Raw genomic sequence first — 15,991 nt, forward strand, 5'->3', positions numbered from 1 at the left:
TTTATCAATATTCCATTTCTATCATTGTAGTTTAAATTAATTTCAATGTTATCCTTATAGTTTTCAAAAAGTTCCAAACCTTCCCTTTTCTACTAATTAACTAATAAAAAATCTATTTTTTTCATGTTTTTATTATTATATTTTTTCTTACTTTTCTCTCAAGTCCACATGTATGCTACAATATCCTGATCACAGAAATATTTCAAGATCTGTATAAAAGCTCCAACCAGATTTATAAAGTAGGCTATTTAATGATTAAATGGTTAGAATAATATAGGAACTCTCTTAGAAAATTAATTAGAAGGGTATCATTGAAAGATTTAAACTAGAAGTAGAACATTAAAAAATAAATTCATCATAAAACCTATCCTTGATATCCTCCTGTCTAAACCATATTAATCTCAGTTAATAGCCGTTGTTATCCCATTTCACACAATGCGTACTTCTAGAGTTAACAAAGGGGAGGAAAAAAGATGGAAACAAATAAGGATGATTTATCCTCTCTTTTTTTGCGCTTTATTCTTGGTTGGATTATTTAAAAAAAAAATTGAGTATAAAATAAATTTAATTAAGCAAATTGATTTTAAAACTTTTCAATTCAATTTTTTACCTAACTCTAATTTTAAATTAAATCATATGAGAATTGATTTAAAATAAATTATTTAATTTAATAAATTTTAAAATAATTTGAATAATCAATAAAAATATAATATAATTCAAAAAAAAAAACTTTTGGGGCCACGAGCCATAGGATTAGAGCTGTGTAAAAGCTAGTTTTAAGTGCAGGAATTTAGCCTAGGGCGTGAAAGCTATCAATATACATGCATTTCCAAAAAAAAAAAAAAAAAGAAATTAATCAAATAAGCCCTAACCTACCATTTGTTTTTAAAAAAGACAATATACACAAACACACACACTAGCCATGGCTAGCAAGCACATTTTGTACGGTACGTACGACATGTCGAAGAAAAGGAAAATGGGATTGATTAATTGTTGTGCTTGCCCCTTTATCGACACTCCCAACTAAATTTGACAATGTCAGACAATATTAAGAGAGAAAAGAAGGCAAAATCAACCTTTTGCCGCTTTTATCTTGTCTGGAAAAAACAGCTGATTTGATGCTTTTCATGCACAGTTCCCTTTTCCTGGTCAATCTAGACAGGAAGACACATGGAATAACAATGAATCCATTTGTCTGGGACAACCTTGAATTAATGGAAGTAGACACATGATAAAACAACAAACAGTTTATGTAAATGGATTGATGCAACAAGCATTTACATATCCTGCTGGGAAATCAATGATTTCCTGGTATGCAATGGCCATTGCCACCCCCCATCGCACTCCATAGACAAGTCAATCCCAGTTCTTTATTGGGGCAACGATTCTCACAAGCAAGCATCCTGAACTGTACTGTGTTCATAGCATCGTCAACCACTCACAATTCTAAGCACTCACGAGTAAACATCTGAATGGGGTCGACATCTGGAGCTCAGACCCCTTGATCGCGTTCAGTTGTTTGGGCTGACAGCTTGATTTGAATCGATAACATTAACATTACATGTTCTAGCTTCAGATAAGGATGCTCGCATCCATGCTAAAAACACTTTGTTCAACATGTGGTTTTACATCTAAAATGACATTACATATTTGCTGTACCGTCCTTTTTTTGTGGATCAATCGTATGCAGTTTATGAAGAGCCTGATCCGTTACCCTATAAATTAAATTGAAAAGGAGAGAATAAAATCTCCAAAGAAGAATTCTGCTCGTCAGCTTCTTTTAACCTTTTTTCTCATGTAAACCTGTATGACGATGCCAGTAAAATAACCTTAGGGCATGATAGACAACTGGGTTGAAAAAAACATCAAAAGGAAGGGATGGAGAGCTGAGAATATACGTTTCTTCTCTTCTCTTCTTTTTCTTCTTAAACTCTCCATGTGTATACGTTTTTCGGCCATATCTTTCACATCACCTGAGAACAGGATAAATAAAGAGCTATTATAGAAGCCAGAAATCAAACAAAGTGGAAAGAAAGAGGATGACAAATATGTACGATTTGTATCTCCTTACTTATTCCTATTAAGCACATTTTCAGGATGAGAACCGAGGTCAGAAAAGCTTTCAGTGCATTTTCAAAGTTACCAGTGACATGATGAGCCTTTTAAAAAATTGCATACATCAGCAACTAGTCACGAATTGGATCTTCTTTTCGTACGTAGAATTAGAAAAGCTTCACAAGTTTTACTCCACGTTCAATTTCTGGAGAATCAGCACAGGCCTATCCAGGGGTTGCGGTGAGGACTCTTTTAATGAACAAAATAGCTGGCCTTTCAGCTTTGATCCTCCCAGACGTGTACACAAGGTGTACCAAATACTGGAGGGAGTGGACTGGTGGTATTAGGTTTGGGCACTATCTCGTTCTTTAGAGGAGTAAATGGAAATGTTGGCTGCGTAGAAGGGGGAGCCAAACTGAGAAAAACCCAGGAAATCATTCTTTGCAACTACTACTGCTCTCTTGTGCTCAAATCACGTAATTTCACTATCTTGCCGGGAAAAAAATTCTCTCCACCAAAGAATTATTATGCAACCGAATATTATATACAGACAGCATTTTATAGCAAACTTAGCTACATTGATTATTTAAATGATTCATGTACTATAACCCAAGATATGATCATCACCACAAAGTATAGAATAGTTTCAAAGAAAAGAAAGCACTCATATTGATGTCCAGACGTTACCAGATTTTGAATTTAGAGCTCTGCATAATGTTCAATAAAGAAATCATGAAAAGTAGGGAAGAATGCGATAGTGAAATTATACCTCCTGGCCAGCACTTCGGAATGCCTGGAGTGGCTCCACACAATCTTGAACAGTAACCACCAATTTCTTTTTTTTGTTGTCTCCCAAATCTAATTTTGGCTGCTAATTCTTCAAACCGATGCTGCAGGAGATGTGAAATTAATCCAGCCTGTGGGAAAAGTTGCAGTCATGAGTAGTTAAAATCCTTAAACTTGAAAATTCATTTTATTTACTGTAGGATACCATGACACAACATGGGGGGTGATGTATTCAAGCATCGTCTGAAATAAGGATACCAGCCAAACTAGATTGCCAGTTGCCGCTAATGCCCTGCTGCCCCCTAGGAGTTGCATGTCACATACAATGATACAAAGCACCCATGCACTATCAATAGTCAACATCAAAATTATTACAACCTGCAGCTGAACAAATCAATCATTCAGGTTCTATTCAACCGACCGAGATTCTAACACTACACGGAATTTAGCATAAGCTGCAAACTCCTAGCTAGTAAATACTGCAGCAAAGCTCTGGTAGCTAGCATGTATATCAACAGTTACCAGGCAGACTTCATCATTCAAACATGTATTAATAGGGAATATAAAAACAAAAATCTCAGTATATAGGTTACTTATTTTATTACCAGGCAAAGTGTTAAGCTCCTGCAAGTTAAATCCAAAAGAAATTACTGTAATTGCCTGTTCAATGAAAAAGGAATGGCCAAACTCTCAAATTTCAAAGAACAAAACGAGAATAAGAAACCTTTCATAGTAAACAAAACCTGTTGTAAATTTTTCAATTGCATGGAGTTTCACTCTTTCCTTCTCACTGTCATCATTCTCCATCATTAACTCAACTGAGTCTGCATTTCGCTCAAACCAGGTTTTATTTGCCTTCTCCTAGAAAAGCACATGCACACGCACCAGTTACAGAATGAAGCAGAAGTAGTGTTAGGAGATTCCCTGATTCACATTGTCCAAGCAAACGATTTATATACCTGGGAATCCTTTCTTGTAATCTTGTCTATTTGACGTGTAAGAGACAGCCGTCTCATCACCTCTGGCAAGTACGATTCTTCAAAAGGAAATCTCAAAACTTTCCTGCATAAACATAGGAGATTATTATCAAACAATTATTTGAGGCAATCCTTAAATACTGTGTTGGTGGGAGAAATCATTTGTGATGGCTTTGAAATACTCGGAGGTGATAAAACACACTGTTTTATTTCAAGAATAAAAAGCTTACAAAGATTAAACAAAAGCTTACAATACACGTCCTCTCTTTCTCTCTATCTAGTGTTTCTTTCTTCTCTTTTCCACACTGAATAGCATCCATTTAGCTACCTATTTATACACAAATTCAAAACAAGATAATTCAACCTTCAAGTGTGAAGGCGGCTGGCGGCTGGCGGCATACAGCTGGTGGCTGGAGGTTGATGGCTGGGCGGTGACAGCTGGTGGCTACCTTCCTTGACCTTCTAGATTGATTGAGTTTAATACAACAAATCTCCCCTTTAAACTCAATCGAGGGATGTCATGTCAAGTATGAACTTCAATCTGCTAAATATTTCTCCCTTCAATGGCTTTGTAAAGATATCTGCAACTTGATCATTTGTCTTGTAGGATATCAGTTTAACTTCTTTGTTCTTCACATGCTCTTGGATAAAGTGATGACGTGTATTAATGTGTTTACTTCGTTCATGATACACTGGGTTTTTTGCCAATGCAATCGCTGATCGATTATCGATATAAATCTCTGTAGGATTTTCTTGAGGAAATCCCAAATGCTTCAGCATGTTCCTTAACCATATTAAATGGCATATAGCTGAGTTGACAGCAACATACTCAGCTTCACAGCTTGATAACGTTACTATCGATTGCTTCTTGGATGACCATGTGAAAGATGTATTTCTCATGAAAAAGACAAACCCTGTTGTGCTTTTCCTTTCATCCAGATCTCTTCCCCAATCACTATCCAAGTAGCCAACAAGATTGAAGTTTGTACTTGAGGTATAAAACATACCTTCATTTATTGTGCCTTTGATGTAGCGAAGAATTCTCTTGGCTACATTCAAGTGAGACTGGTCTGGTGTCTCCATGTATCTGCTGATAAGACCAACTTCGTAGAGTATATCCTGTCTGGTACATGTCAAGTACCTTAAGCTTCCTACTAAGCTTTTGAAGTAAGTTGGATCAATATTTCCAACTTTACTTTTCCTCAATTCTACTCCATTCTCATCTGGAGTTGATACCGGATTGCAGCTTTCCATCTTGAACCGTTCAAGAATGTCTTTGGCATAACTGTTTTGGGATATAAAAATCCCTTCTTCTTTCTGCACCACTTCTAAGCCAAGAAAGTGTGCCATCAGACCAATGTCTGCCATCTCAAACTCCTGTACCATGCTTTTCTTGAAGGCTTCAAACATGGTAGGGTTGTTGCCGGTGAATAGCAAATCATCAACATATAGGCACACAAATAATATGTTGTCATCTGCTTCTTTCTTCACATATATTGCGTGTTCATATGGACATTTTTCAAATCTATTATCTTGAAAATACCTGTCAATTCTGGTATTCCAAGCACGCGGAGCTTGCTTCAAACCGTAGAGGGCTTTCTTCAACTTGTATACTTTGTCGTCATTTTCAGCTTTGATGTATCCAAGTGGTTGTTCAACATAGATCTCTTCTTCTAGGAAGCCATTTAGAAATGTTGACTTCACATCGAGTTGATAGATCTTCCATCTATGTTGTGCAGCTAGTGAGATCATCAGTCTTATTGTCTCTAGCCGGGCTACTGGAGCAAATACTTCTCCATAGTCAATGCCTTCTCTCTGTTTATAGCCTTTCGCCATTACTCTTGCTATGTATCTTTGTACTTCTCCTTTTGCATTCTTCTTTGTCTTGTAGACCCATTTGACACCTATTGCTTTCTTGTTTTCTGGTAGATAAGTCAGCTTCCAAGTATCATTCTTCTCAATGACATGTATTTCTTCATCCATTACTTCTATCCACTTCTCTTCTGTGATAGCTTCATTGAAGCTAAGTGGGTCACTATCTGCAAAGAAACAAAATAGAGTTGTATCTTCCATGACTTGAGTGGCATCGTACAACTCATCTAGATTTCTAATCCTTTTTTGTCCTTCTGATGATGATGCTGATGATGATTCTGGTGTGTTTCTCCTGTTGAATACAGGGAATCTGTGTACCGAACTTTATGGCTCATCTGCCGGTAATATCAGACCTTCTGCAAGTACTGGTGGTACTTCCACTTCATCTTCAAGGATCAAATCAGTGCTGATCCATTTGACTGCATCTTGGTCATCCTTCCATTGCCAAGCTTTATCTTCTTCAAAGATAACATCTCTACTCATAATTACCTTCTTTGTGATGGGATTATACAGCTTGTATCCCATCCTTTTCTCACCGTATCCGACAAAGATGCATTTCTCGCTTTTATCATCGAGTTTGGTCCTTCTTGCATCTGGGATCTTTGCATATGCCACACAACCAAAGACTCGAAGATGAGTAACACTTGGTTTGTGACCACTCCATGCTTCTTGTGGAGTGACAACTTGCAAACTTTTGGTTGGGCAGCGATTTAGTAGATACACTGCACATGATACAGCTTCAGCCCAGTATTGTTTGGGCAACTTCTTTGCTGTGAGTAGATTCTCGCCATGTCAAGAATCGTTCGATTCTTTCTCTCAGCTACACCATTCAGCTGTGGTGTATACGCAGGTGTTGTCTGATGTCTGATGCCTTGTTGTGTACAAAAGGCTTCAAAGTCATTTGCTGTATATTCTCTACCTTGATCAGATCTCACGGTTCTGATCTTATAGCCACTTTGCTTCTCAACAATTGCTTTAAAATCTTTAAAACAATTGAACACTTCTGACTTCCTCTTTAGAAAGTATATCCACGTCTTTCTGCTAAAATCATCAATGAAAGTAAGGAAGTACCTATTTTGTCCAGTCGACAAAGGCTTTATAGGACCACACATATTTGTGTGCACTAACTCCAGTGGCCTCTTTGCTTTCCAGTTGACTTCTTTGGCAAAACTTGATTTGTGATGTTTGCTGATAACACAACTCTCACAGACTTCATCTGGATGATCAATGTGGGGCATTCCTTTGACCATCTTCTTGCTTGCTAGCATCTTCAGACTTGTGAAATTCAGATGTCCAAGCCTTAGGTGCCAAAGCTACTCTTCACTGTTGGTGATGGCACTCAAAGACTTTGCTGCATCATATTGGATGTTTAAAGGAAACATCATATTCTTGGACATTTTCACATAGGCAATTAATCTCCCATTGTAGTCTGTAACTGTCAGATGACAATTCTTCATGAAAAGTGTATAACCTTTCTCCAAAAGTTGACCTATGCTCACCAAGTTCTGCTTTATGGCTGGGACATAGTAGACATCTTCAACTTGATTGGGATGTTGCCTTTACCTTTGAATGGAACTTTTGATATATCTCCAAAGGTGACTAGACCTTGTATGGTCTCATCTAGATCGCCAAATAGATCTCGTTGGCCACACATGTGATTGCTGGCTCCAGAATCAAGATACCAAATATTCTCTTGATTCTTGTCAAGTCCTTGTTGGACAAATAATGCAGCTGCTCCTCTGCTGTTGGCATCCTCCTCTACATAGTTGGCATGCTCACGTACCTCTAATGGAGCTTTCCCTTGACATTCAGTGCTATAGTGCCCAAATTGATTGCAATTATAACACTGGATATTCCTCTTGTCACGGTTATTGTAACCGCCTCCTCTTCCTCTAGGAGTGAATGCTTGTTGTCCTCGGCCTCCTCTGGTGGTATTTCTGCCACCTCTTCCTCTAAAACTTGTATTCCAAGATCCTTTTCCTTGGAATTGCTGAAAAACTCCCCGTCTTTGTGGTCTTCTTCCTTGAGTGGTATATCCACTTGTTGAAGTCTCCCCTTGCTCATATTTGTCTTTGAGAGACAACGTTGCTTGTAAGGCATGCTCAATTGCCTTATCTCCATTTCTTTTCATGATCTTTTGCTCATGAGCTTGCAAAGAACTCATAAGTTCATCCACTGTCAACTTGTCCACTTCTTTGGACTCTTCAATAGCAAGAACAACAAAATCAAATTTTGGATCTAGGGATCTCAAAATTTTCTCAGTAATCCGAGCATCTGTGAGGGCTTCTCCATTTCTTCTCATCTGATTGACTATCACCATAATTCTTGTGTGCTAGTCAGAAATAGATTCTTAATTCTTGTGTGATAGTTAGAAATAGATTCTGAGGCCTTCATTTGCAATAATTCAAACTCACCTCGCAAAGATTGGAGACGAATCTTCTTGATTCTGTCAGCACCTTTGTATTTTTGTTGGAGAGCCTCCCATATCTCTTTTGATGTTTCTGCGGAAGCAATAATCTTGAATATAGCTTCATCAAGACCTTGATAGATGATGGTCTTTGCTTTGTTGTCCTTTTTTCTATTTGCTTTGAGGACTTGCTTTTTTGCCTCTTGTAGAGTATCTTCTGCTTCTTTGGACCCTGGTTCATCATAACCATATTGCAAAATCTCTATACACTCTTGTGAACCAAGGAATGCCTTCAATCTGATGCACCAACTATCATAGTTGTCTTTGGTCAGCTTCGGGATGAGTGTTTGTGCATTTTCTGTAGTCATTTTACTCTTTGAATGACTATATCACCTTCTGAGAGTTGAATTTGGCAAAACGAACACTGTAGATCGATCCAGAATGCTCAAAACAGTAGGGAATCGGTCTGACTTTGTTGGAAATAGGTCATAAATGGGCTGAACCGGTCAAAAAACCAATTCTGGGCGTCGGGCGGTTCGCTAGGGTTGAACCGGGAATATTCTGGGGGATATTCTATCGACTCGGCTTGCGGCTCAGCTTATCTGGCTGGAGGCTCGGCTGGATATCGGTGTAAACAGCTCGAATATGACGCGCGTGAACGAAACTCGTCTTCAACCTCTGGAGCGCGTGGGTGCGACCAGGCAAACAGTGCAGAATATTCAGGTGGCACGTGTGGGTTACCGCGGTCTCCGATCAAGCTGATTTTTGCGCCAATGAGTTCGTATGGATGAGCTCTACACGGTGGAATGATTAAAACTTGTTTTTGACAACTTTGAAAATTCGCCTATCTCCCAAAACACTTCTGTTTTCTGACGAACGAGGCTCTGATACCAATTGTTGGTGGGAGAAACCACTTGTGGTGGTTTTGAAACACTCGGAGGGGATAAAACACACTATTTTATTTCAAGAACAAAAAGCTTACAAAGATTAAACAAAAGCTTACAATACACACCCTCTCTTTCTCTCTCTCTAGTGTTTCTTTCTTCTCTTTTCCACATTGAATAGCATCCATTTAGCTACCTATTTATACACGAATTCAAAATAAGATAATTCAACCTTCAAGTGTGAAGGCGGTTGGCGGCATACAGCTGGTGGTTGGTGGCTGGTGGTTGATAGCTAGGCGGTGACAACTGGTGGCTGTCTTCATTGACCTTCTAGATTGATTGAGTTTAATACAACATACTGACCATTTGTTAATAAAAACAAAGAGAGACAACCCTTCGGGCAATAATTCAATACTACAATCTAAGGCTTGCTGTGAAAAAAGAAAGAATACTGAGTGCTGCGTTGATATAATTGATACCCAATGGAAAAAATCTAACGTTTAACTTTCCAAAACCCTCAATCATAACTCTAAACTCTAAATCTTTCTATAAAGAATAGTTCAATATAAACTAAAGCATAATCTCTTACGATAATTAATGTACTCATAGTTGAAAAGATTGAAACTTTGGAAGAGCCACTGCCCTTGAAAATGATTTGCACAAAGAAGCAAATTTTGATGTATCATTTGACGAGATAAGGGCAATGCTGCATCCATCAGTAAAAGGTCTGGCAGTCCTTCCACTTCGGTGAACATAAACCTAACAAAAAGATAAAATGAAATTTTAAACTGAGAAAGAAAAGAAAACAACAACTTTTTTAAAATGTAAATTAAAGCATCCCATTTTTTTATTTATTTTTTATATTTTTTAAAGCACCACAATTTTTACTTCTGCTGAATGTGGAAGCTGATAGTGAACAACAGTGACACCAGGAATGTCGAGGCCTCTTGCAGCAACATCCGTGGCAACAAGAATAGCATGTTCATTTGAACGAAAATGGTCAACTGCCTGCATTAAACACAAGGGAGAAAGTGGTTGGTGTTGAAGAAAACACAAAACAATGCATGCTCCTGCCATACAAAATCACAGATTTACTTATTCAATTATTTAGTTAACAACTGCACTCGTGCATTAGCAATATAAGCTCAGCACCAGATGCAAAATTCAAATCACAAAATGAATTATCACATTTTGAATAAAATAATTGAAAGGAAAAAAAATAAATCACAAACCTTCAAACGAGCTCGCTGCTGCATCTGAACATGAAGTGCCCACACATTGATGCTTAGAATTCGCAAAAGGGCAGAAATATGGCGCAAAGCTGCAATCGATGTGCAGAAAACAATTGTGCTAACTTGTCCATGAACAGTCAATATATAATAGGTAAGCATCTTTATCTTCTTCCCTACATCTGCAGTCATTATACTAACATTGAGAAAGCAACTGCTGAAAAATGATAAAAAAAAATTTTGGTAAAAACAAAAACATGAACATAACATATAAAGTGAAAAACCAAAGGCAAAAGGTGCAATTGATACTTTCATTGACAGCTCTTGAAAGAATTACACAAGTTAATCAAGGTGAAGATCTACAGGTCAGAGTGAGCAAGAAGAGATCCAAACAATCTTATATAAAATCTGTTCCGTGTGCGCAACAAGGAAAAAAAGAATGCAAACAATAAAGGATTCAGCCATTGAACTACAGCCCGTGCTATTTCTCAGGACAAGCCAGATGACCGTGGAACAATATTTTGGCCATGCAAACCAGCCTACAGACATGAATTTGCAGGCGTGCATGTATGCATGTTGAGAAGTTAGAGCGCGCGCGCGCGCGCGCATATATATATCAACATGGCCCACTCAATTGTAAGGTAAAATATATTTAGAAATCCAGAGAGAATAACCCACCAAGTACATTGTCAGCTACTTAGATTCATACATTTAATAGCTGCAAAAATTCAAATGTGAGACACATACTCAACAAATGATTCCTCGAGCTTATTTGCGACAATCGACACATTTGTCAGATCAATGATGGCAGAGTTAACTCTCATTCCTGCTCGTTCAGAGAGCATTTCTATAGAATTCAGTCCATCAGCAGTTGATTGCTTTGATTTTAGTGAGCCATGCTTTAGCTAGCTTCTTGCGAAAATCAGCAGATAATGCTATAGTTGCAGAAAAAACAAAAGTCTGTCTTTTCTTTCTTTGCATGCTAGAAAGTGTCTCGCAATTTTCTGAACTTTTAGACTGTCTCCAATTGAATCACCGGCCACGGGCAACATGTCAATAATAGACTGCAACTCACGAAAATGTCCATTTTCAATCATTCGATCCGCCTCATCCAGCACAAAGAAAGATAATGAAGGCAACTGCAAGAAGCAAAGAAAAGAGTCCAATAATGCTTTGAACAAGACAGTATGTCATATGAATGGGGTGCTCAAATGGAGGATTTGAGCTAGAGTACTTTTTGATGAAGTCACAAATACACATTGATAAGAAATGGATTAGGAATCTTGTATGTTCAGGTAAAAAAATTAATAAATATACTTCATGAACATCATGCTGCTTTCTGGGGAATTAGCTGAGACAGGAGTCGGTACATTTAATTAACTTCATTAACAGAACTTCCTAAAATTCAATCCTGAGCAGAGCTACTGGTGAATAAGATGGTGCTAGATATGGTGGTAGGCAATGGTGGCTGCAGTGGCAACAGCTTTTTAAGCTAGTTAGAGAAGTGGCAAGCTGGAGGATGTCTTCAATATATATGCATGCCATTATGAGGCAATGGTGCCAGCATGAATATCAAGAGCAACGACAACGACAGTTGGGAAGCAATAGAGTTACAGTGCTAGAAAGTTGATGTAGCTATGATGGTCAGTGCAATGCGGCTAGCAGCAAGTGAGAACTGGGGATGGTTGGGCATAACAGTGTAGCTGATCATAGCAGGTGAGAACCAGGAGGTGAGTAGTGGTATGGAGTGTGTGGTCTCATCTAACTATCATTTGAGGTATCAGTGCAGGCAGCTCTGGATCAAGTCGATCACGTTATTGGCACTAGGAATGAAGAAGCTAATTAAATTTACAGATTTGATTGAAATTAATTCCACGTTAATTTAGAGGGTACAGGATGGTTGATATGAGCTAAACCACCATCCATGAGCTGAATTAGTAATTCAATCTAAAAATAAATTTAAATTATTAAATAAAAATTAAGATATTATTTATATTATTTTTTTATTTTTTTATTTAGCTTAAAATCCATACAAGTTTATACTATTTTATTAAAATTCATATAAGTTTATACTATTTTATATTTAATTTTTATCAAACAAATAAAAATAATAATATTTGAACTCGTGATTATTTAGTCATTAAAACTCTGATATCATGTTAAAGAACTAATTCAACTTAAAAACTTTAGTTAGTAGATGAAATTTCAAGATATGATTTATATTATTCTCTAATATTAATTTAAAAACTAATTCTTTATTTAAAACAATATATTTTATTTTAGTATATCAAAACAAGTAAAAATATTAATTTAAAATAAAATAATTTTTTTTAATCTTTACAAAAGATTAATTTGAAGCGAAAACAAACAACCACTTGAAACAAATTAAATGTGATTGTGCCAATTTTAAGTTTTATTTCCTTGTTTTATCTATATTGGGAAGATCCAAGTTTTAGACATATAGCAATTATTTGGACAAAGACTAAAGAAGCCCGAAGTGACTCCCTTTCTAACATCACGTCATATCTGTGATGTCTCCATTTTTGACCTATCAAACCCTACCATCACCCCTCCAATCTCATTGATACTTGTTGGTAGGACCCTCCAAATCCCCCCTTTAAAATTAAAAACTACAGCACTAATACAAGGTGTCATCGTCTGCCTGGAACCCTCCAAGGCTCCCACCCTCTCTGTCGGTCTCCTGCAGTATACAAAACCCCTTCCTGTTTCCTGCAGTCTTCTAGTTTTTTCTCCTTCCTCGAAAACTTCACTCTCTTTCTTCTCTCAGCAAACCTTAAGGCTTAAACTGTGGATCTTAATGTCGCACCTCCTGTTTCCAACTCACAAACAGAGTCAATCTAAACTGCACCGACAATCGTAGTAACTTCTTAACCTCCTGATATTCAAGAACCATGATTCCTTTATCAATTGCCAGTCGAAGTCCAGTTACGAAATTGTCTCCAGATAACCCAAAAATACAAATATCCTCTTCTACTAAGCTATCTCACTTGAAACCAGTTCCATGCTCTTTTGACAGGAAAAACCCCAACACTATTAACAACCCTGCAAAGTCCAAGACTCATCCTTTTGGCTCCGTATTAATAACCCCAGATCACGTTTCTCATAAGAAAGGCAAGATAAACCGGGGATACGAGGAAAGAAGAGATTCTGGCCATGTGGGTAGCCAACAGATGCTGGCTTTGTGTGGGTTTGGGTATTGGATGCAGGGGTTTAGGAGTTTTCCTTGGCTTGCTCTCAACTTCCATATGGCTCACAATCTCAACTTGCATCCATCACAATTGCAGCTTTTGCAAATCTCTGGTAACCTTCCCATGGTGGCCAAACCTCTTTATGGACTCCTCTCTGATGCTTTTTACATTGGAGGTGCTCATAGAGTACCTTATATTCTCATGGGAGGTTTGTTATCTTATATCTCCTCTGCTTTATCTAGTTTATGTTTTTCAGCGTTCATTGCTTCTGTTCAAATTGTTCTTAATTAATCATCTTGACTGGCATTCTTTAATTTTATGTTTTAAGCTTATTGTTGGATCCTATATATGTTTCTAAATCAGGCTGGATATGTGGTTATATTTTCTTGGGCATGAATTCTGGCATTCTGTCCTTTGCTTGAAATCCCCACCTTTCCTTTTCCCTATGTAGCTATGCCTCAAGCTTCTTTTTGTCAATTTCCATCTCCATACCTCCTGTCCATGGACAATAAAAAGATGTGGAACCTTTAATTTATCAGACTAGTTATAATAGTTGCTGACTTTGGCCAGATCCTATCCTTTTGCTATCACCTGTAGTCTTTAATGAATACTAGAATTTGAAGGTGCATAGTATATGGTTTGTTTTTCTTAGATGTCTATTGTAAGTCATTGTAGGGAATTTCTTGAAGAATAAAAATAGGTAAAGATATGGCCATCACCAGAGATAAGGGAAAATTGAAAATTTGAAAACTCAATTCTAAATCTATTGTGATGGTGAGAGTAAGCTCGTCATATCCTAAATAATTCTTACGAGCTAATATATCTGGTTGATTGATCAAGTTTACAAAGGATGCTGACGGAAGTGAAATTCTCAGTCTTTTTGCAGGTGCTGGGTTGGGGGCCGCTGGCATTGATCCCTGTTGCACGGGAAGCCCTTCCGATTCTTATTTCATGCATTCTTATCAGTAATCTTGGCGCTTCAATCACAGAAGTTGCAAATGATGCTCTTGTCACAGAGTATGGCCAAAAAAACAGAATTGGAGGCCTCCAGTCTTATGCATTTATGGCTTTAGCTGTTGGTGGAATCCTAGGCAACTTGCTAGGTGGTTGTTTCTTACAAAAAACACCACCCCAAACCATGTTTCTTGTATTTTCAGTTCTTCTCTCTCTTCAACTAGCAACTTCATCAATAGTAAGAGAGAAATCGCTTGGTTTATTAGAACCATCAAATCACAACCTTGTGAAGACATCAATTTGGGAGAATACCAGAAAACAGCTAAGTGATCTTAAAACTGCATTAAACGAGGACAGCATCTCCCACCCTCTCACTTGGATCGTAGCTTCTATTGCTACAGTTCCGGTTCTCTCAGGTTCCATCTTTTGCTATCAAACACAGTGTCTGCATCTTGATCCTTCAATTATTGGAATGTCACGTGTGATTGGCCAGATTATGCTTCTTTCCATGACTGTACTCTATGACCGTTATTGGAAAGAAGTGCCTATGAGGAAATTAGTTGGTGCAGTTCAGTTTTTATATGCTTCTTCTCTTCTTCTGGACTTTGTTCTAGTGAGACAGATAAATCTTAAACTGGGAATTTCCAACGAGGTATTTGCTTGTTGTTTTTCGGGTTTATCTGAAATCCTTGCTCAATTTAAGCTCCTTCCTTTTTCATTGCTATTGGCTAGTTTATGTCCTCAGGGTTGTGAAGGATCTCTTACCTCTTTCTTGGCATCTTCGTTGTGTTTATCATCAATTGTCAGTGGGTTCTTGGGTGTTGGGTTAGCTTCTCTGATTGGAATAACATCTGGTGATTACTCAAGCCTGCCAGTGGGAATTTTGATACAGTTTTTTGCAGCATTATTGCCTTTAGGATGGATTCATCGTGTACCCATGTCCGAACCCATTGTTGAGAAAGAAAGAAAGCAAGGTATGAGTAAAAGAACACGGAAAAATAGAAGGGTTGGAAGAGTGTTGTTAGGCTCTATTTATGTTTACCGCCGTGAAAGAGAATCTGATTCACAGAGATAAACCAGCCAGCATAACGATAACATTTTCGTGGACAAAGAGGAGTAGAAGACCGGGACATTTGAATTGTCCATGTCTCATGTCTTCACACCCAAATTAACCCCAATTCAGCCGCAGCTAAGATTAGAATGATCCTTTAATTGGTGCAAGTCCTCTGGCAAAGGTGATCCTTTGTTTAATTTCAAATGGATTATTGTTTCACAAATGTACACGCATTAGTTACCAGCTCCATTCAAGCAGGAAGTTTTCTTGATCATGGGATTTTGCTATTCGATATGAAGATTTGCTTCTGATGTTTGTTGAAGTGTGTAGTTTAATTTCCAGAGGACTATTTCTGCTGCACATCAAGTTCAACTGGCAGCTTGAGGAATGGAGAAGAACAAGCAGGAAGGCATTTAGATGATGTTTGTGACTGTTCCGTTCTATTTGTGGAGCCTATATACCCAATGTTTAACTTTTGGTAGTGAACTAATGCTATGACATCTATGGTTTGGGTTCTGCTTCGTGGTGCCGTTAATAAATTCCTGAATTATGAAAAAAAAATAA

At 37.7% G+C, this 15,991-nt stretch overlaps 1 protein-coding gene and 1 pseudogene across 3 annotated transcripts; one reads left to right on the forward strand and one right to left on the reverse strand.

Moving 5' to 3' along the window:
- Window positions 1–2,754: 2,754 nt before the first annotated feature.
- Window positions 2,755–13,124, reverse strand: LOC133705213 (DEAD-box ATP-dependent RNA helicase 13-like; annotated as a pseudogene).
- Window positions 12,844–15,943, forward strand: LOC133704047 (probable folate-biopterin transporter 8, chloroplastic). Of its 3 annotated transcripts, XM_062128777.1 has the most exons (3): window positions 12,844–13,627; window positions 14,295–15,025; window positions 15,119–15,943. In XM_062128777.1, exons 1-3 carry the CDS (start codon window positions 13,123–13,125, stop codon window positions 15,446–15,448), a joined length of 1,566 nt encoding a protein of 521 aa, XP_061984761.1. In that variant the 5' UTR covers window positions 12,844–13,122; the 3' UTR covers window positions 15,449–15,943. The 3 variants fall into 3 exon arrangements, with proteins under 3 accessions (XP_061984761.1, XP_061984760.1, XP_061984762.1); XM_062128776.1 differs by having other exon boundaries at window positions 14,295–15,943; XM_062128778.1 differs by having other exon boundaries at window positions 13,577–13,627; window positions 14,306–15,943.
- Window positions 15,944–15,991: the final 48 nt, after the last annotated feature.

Source organism: Populus nigra, chromosome 10, assembly GCF_951802175.1.
Source record: "Populus nigra chromosome 10, ddPopNigr1.1, whole genome shotgun sequence".
In the NCBI taxonomy this organism is placed as follows: domain Eukaryota; kingdom Viridiplantae; phylum Streptophyta; class Magnoliopsida; order Malpighiales; family Salicaceae; genus Populus; species Populus nigra.

Coding starts and splice junctions, on each gene's coding strand:
- LOC133704047 (XM_062128776.1), top strand. CDS start 13,123: ATGATTCCTTTATCAATTGCCAGTCGAAGTCCAGTTACGAAATTGTCT. Junction 13,628..14,294: donor ACCTTATATTCTCATGGGAG/GTTTGTTATCTT, acceptor TGAAATTCTCAG/TCTTTTTGCAGGTGCTGGGT.